At 43.5% G+C, this 5,000-nt stretch overlaps 1 protein-coding gene across 4 annotated transcripts in view; it reads left to right on the forward strand.

Moving 5' to 3' along the window:
- The first annotated feature begins 744 nt into the window (after nt 1-744).
- Nucleotides 745-5,000, forward strand: part of LOC127008075 (uncharacterized) — a 21,019-nt gene continuing 16,763 nt past the window's right edge. Inside the window, exons 1-2 of one of the 4 annotated variants that reach the window (XM_050879639.1) lie at nt 745-863; nt 4,257-4,561. In XM_050879639.1, the coding sequence (XP_050735596.1) occupies nt 4,369-4,561 (193 nt within the window). In that variant the 5' untranslated portion in view covers nt 745-863; nt 4,257-4,368. The other 3 variants (XM_050879648.1, XR_007760772.1, XM_050879630.1) reach the window with 3 other exon arrangements.

The raw sequence follows: 5,000 nt of genomic DNA on the forward strand, positions 1-5,000 counted from the left end.
ATGGTAGAGAGGGGAGCTAGGTTCAAACGGTCAAATAGCCTATGACTGGCCTCTCTCTCTCTCTCTCTCTCTCTGACTCCAAGCACGTACGTTTTTTTCTTTATTAGCTATATATAGGAATTGTCTGGCCAAAGTACAAGAAATTAACATATGTACGAGACACAGTTATCACCTTATGGTAGTGTCAAAATAAGTATTGTATGTGCCATAATTCGTCATCGCCTCGCCGCAATCACAAGCTCGTGTCGCCAACTGCCGTTGAATAACTCTCGTACACAGCGGGCTGTGTACGTTTTTATTATGTTTTTATTACAGCTAGCTTGTTTGTTGGTCTGTTTAGTGTATCAGCTAAAGCTTTGTTAACATAAAAGATGCAGAACATGCAGTATAGCACTATACAATACAGGTATATTAATACTTATAACAGTAATAATATCGTCATCCGGAGGCGTTTGAACGTTGGTTTTTTTTTCACAGCGTATCGCCGTGCTTCAAAATGATTCGCGTCGGTGTTTCTAAATATTCGTGTTTAGCAAGATAACGGAGGCTCCTATGGTTATTTTTGATATCGCATCTTAATCTACGGTATTTTCTACGTTTATCAGTAGGTCTGTTTTTCTTTTAAACTTGGTAATAAAAAAAAAAATGATCGTTTTGACAAAAATCCTCAGGGGGGGGCAAATGTGGCCCGGGTCGGAACGAATAGGGTTAAATGGGGCGGGCCAACACGGGTCGGCGCATGCGCAGTAGAGGGGGGAACAGGGGGGAACGTTCAGTCCGCCACACCGTTACCAAGGCAAAACTCCCGACCGACTACTACTACTACTACTACTACCTTGAACCCGCCATCCTCATCATTGCAGGTATTTTACGCTATATCCGAGTATTGCTACAGTGCTCCAGCCTTCAGCAGCTGCGTACGAGACTTCACAGACAATGGCAGCCCTTAAGTAAGCCGCTAAAGGCGTTGAGGAGGGAAAAAGGTGTTTGTTTACCTCTCGGCCAGGGCGGCCAGACGCCGGGGCGGTGTGTCCCATCCTCCTATTATTACTGGTGACAGGTGAGTCATAGGCACTGTGGCAGGTGTTGGGGGCTGTGTGAGTGTTGGGGCAGGTGTTGGGGGCTGTGTGAGTGTTGGGGCAGGTGTTGGGGGCTGTGTGAGTGTTGGGGCAGGTGTTGGGGGCTGTGTGAGTGTTGGGGCAGGTGTTGGGGGCTGTGTGAGTGTTAGGGCAGGTGTTGGGGGCTGTGTGAGTCTTGGGGCAGGTGTTGGGGGCTGTGTGAGTGTTGGGGCAGGTGTTGGGGGCTGTGTGAGTGTTAGGGCAGGTGTTGGGGCTGTGTGAGTGTTGGGGCAGGTGTTGGGGGCTGTGTGAGTGTTGGGGGCTGTGTGAGTGTTGGGGCAGGTGTTGGGTGTACAGGTGTGTGGTGAGAGTCAAGGTGGGGCGTGTGTTCTACTAGGGAGTTGTTTCTTTAATGTTTTAGGTGGCTGGTTATATAAAGCCCGGCCAGCAATACAGGTTGTTTCGCAGGGTATGTGTTGTGTGTTTGGGGTAAATAATTTATAAGCTATACAATGCCAGTTCCATTTCAAGCATGCTTGGTGGCAAAACATGAGACACACATGTATGGGTTTCCCTCACACACCTGACAGAAAGTGGACACCTTTTATGCTATCTTTGAAGCCACCTTGCTGCCTTCATTACTGATATCATTTCTGTCCTGGAGGTTGAATCAGATGACTCATCCAAACTTGCATCATCATCGGGGTCATTGTCATTCTCTGCAGATGACGCTGAGTGGCCGTAGAACATCCGTCTATCCATGTTTTATACTCTGGAATATGTGAAGGATGAAGGGTAGTCAGCCGCGCTGCACTAAACGTGTTAAACTAATCTAATTTAACAACCTACCTAACGCCTCCCCCCCCCCCGTGTTTTCGTGTTTTGCATTGTTATATCAAAATTTCTTCTAATAACTGAAAGTCATTCTTTACTGCATTGCATTCAGGGACAAAAAAAGCATCCATAATGTATTTTAACACAGCAAGAGGTGGCTGACCCTTTTTCAACAACAGCCAATATTTCCTTTATTGCTGCTCCTTAGTGTTAGTGTAATTTTTCTGCTAATATGGCACTAAAGGCAGCCCTTTCGTAAAATATGATGATGACCGTCGCTTCCTCTTCTGCCATGGTCAGCAATGGTGTATCACATATTTATTGTAAACAATTGAACTTAACAAATTTGATAAATCAGAATCTAATATAATCTAACCTGACCTTCCGCTGCCAAAATACGATGAGCTAGGCTGCGGTCATTAACTTTATACATCATTATTTTGGTATTCAATTTTCCAAAAGTCATTAGTTAGTAGTTACTGCACTGCATTGAGAGTAATGATACAACACATAATGTCAGAGTTGACCTCATGTGGGATGGAGGCTGGTATGGAAATAAGGGCAGCCATCTCGCATGAGGCTAATTCTTACATTATATTATGTGTTGTACGGTATTATATTACTCTAGTGCAGTGCAGTAATTAATCCTTTCACGCACCATGATGCCATTCCCGTCAAAATGGAATTGTCTAGGTACATCTGAGCTTTTGACTCGAAACGCGTCAAAAAACTTTTTAAAAAATCGCCAAAAGTAAAGTATCGTTCAAAATTGCGTCAAAATTTTTTGAATCAAAGATCCAAGCTAGGCCTATAAAATAAACTAATGGTCAACTCTCTTGTGCCGTTGGATTTGATGTGATAATTGCCCGTGGCTGAGTTGCCTCTCAGCAGGCAGCCTGTGAGCGCAGACTGTTGCCCCTTTAAATTGTCTCTGGAGCCTGGTAAGCCTGGATTACAGTTTGGTGAAATTTATTCTTACTTCCGATGTAAAGTGGTCGTGCCGTGATGCGATATTTTTTATTTTCCTAGGGACAAGTAACTGTTACTAGTAGAAAATCTGGCTAAGAAACTATCAAGTAAAGAGAATTTGAGACACACTTGTACAGAGCATGATGATGATTATGATGGTGATGGTGGAAAAAGTGAAAAAAAACTCCAGCAGAGTGTCAGGGAGAGACTTAGTGTTATTTATTATGATTATTATTGTGTCTGGCGAAGCTGTTCCAGACAGCAAATAAGTGCGGTGCGCTAATAGTTATGTCTGTTTTTATTATCAAAACTATTCCAGACAAAATTGACTTCTATTTTGATTGCCTTGACCTGCCCGTTGTGTTGTGTTTGCTGCCCTTGAGCTGTTTCTTCTACTGGAGAGAACAGAAGAGATAGAAAAATAAAGTTTTCCTCCATTTTCTCAAGAATTACTGGTCGTATGAAAATTCCAATAATAGCGTTGGAATCCTCATAAAAATCCTCTTTTATTGGCACATAAATCATAAAAAGTTGCCTCCGGAAGTTTTGAGCTACGAGGTGATGAATGTAAGCATTTATTATTTTTCTTTAATCAATTTTTTTTTTCCAAGTTGGTAAACTTTGCTATTTATTTGCATTTCTTGATATTTTTTCCTTCATAAGGCAGAATAATCTCTTCCAAAATGAACGATGTATAATAATGCCCGGAAAAAAGAATACCCATGGCTGAAATTGATAACATGAATTTTTTTTTCGCCGCACAGTCAGGCCATTCCGCAAAGCCCCCTGGGGAGCCCCATACGGATGTCGCAGTGGAAAGAGAAACTTATTAAACTTTTGGTGCGTGAAAGGGTTAATACCCTACAGAAAACTAAAGAAACTGCAAAATATTGACGTATAACAGTATAAAGTATAAGAGTGCGGCCTAGCACATGGCAGCTTGGGGGGCTAGGTTATATTAGGTTATAGTTATGTTAGATATGCTTTAGTTAGGTTGAGTCAAGTTAGGTTATATTAGGTAGGTGTTTGTTTTGATTATTTTAGGTAATCGGAGCCCTTTCATGAATCTCGGTAATAATGATGATAATAATGATAATAATAATAATAATAATAATAATAATAATAATAATAATAATAATAATAATCTAATTAGACCTAATGCCACATAACAGGAGCATTCCTCCACTTGACTCCCGTTCAGCCATTTCCATGGACAATAGTAGGAAAAGAAGTTGAAGAGTACGCTTTGTCGGAGCAAAAAGTGTCAAGCTCTGATGTGTCGTTGAAATAAGAGAAGCCAAGTATGTAAATCTAGTAAGGTATCACGGTGGGGCCAAGGAGAGAGGGATGGGGTATTACTCTGGGTGTGTCATTCAGTGCAATGCTTGTCCCCAGGTGTGCAGTGTAGGGGAGCGTGAGCACCTGCCAGGCCGCTCACAGTGATAGAGCCCTCAAGAAGACTAAGAAGCTGTGTTGCCGAGGACCACGTCTGGCTCCAGCAGCTCAGATGAGGAGGCGTCACGGTTCAGGGGGGCGTGTGACCCCACGCTGTGGAGGACGGCCGCGCAGGGAGCCGCCAAGAATGAAATCTGCAGAGCGGAGGCATCTGATGAGAAGCCCCAGCCAAGGCGACCAGAGGCAGACCTTCATGCTGCTGGAGAAGATGCGCACAACCCTTGCCGGGGCGCAGGGCAAGGCAGGTAAGCAAGCAGTATTCTTAACCCTTTCAGCGTGACAATAAGAGTTTCTCAGCCGCACCCCCTGTGTGCTATTATTTTTTTATTTTCAATCGGATGAATTAAAAAATCTAGGTATACACATTATTTTCTCCTTATTTTTCTGACCTTACCAATGTGGTCAACGATGCAATAACTTGTACGTGTCACACAGAGTGAAGTTGAAGTAACCGCGTTGAGTGACGTGCGCTGCCAGATGCTCGATAATGGAAAGATGCGCGGTGCCAGACGAACGATACACAGGAGAGGCTCCGTACACTAGTCAAACGAATGAATTATTCAGTGACACACACACACACACACACACACACACACAAGTGGCGTCTACATGATGGACTGTGCAGTGCTGCATTCCCTGGGCTGGTATGGGGGATGTGTGAGTGAACTTGCACATGAGAGGGGA

This window comes from Eriocheir sinensis, chromosome 4 (genome assembly GCF_024679095.1).
Source record: "Eriocheir sinensis breed Jianghai 21 chromosome 4, ASM2467909v1, whole genome shotgun sequence".
NCBI lineage: Eukaryota > Metazoa > Arthropoda > Malacostraca > Decapoda > Varunidae > Eriocheir > Eriocheir sinensis.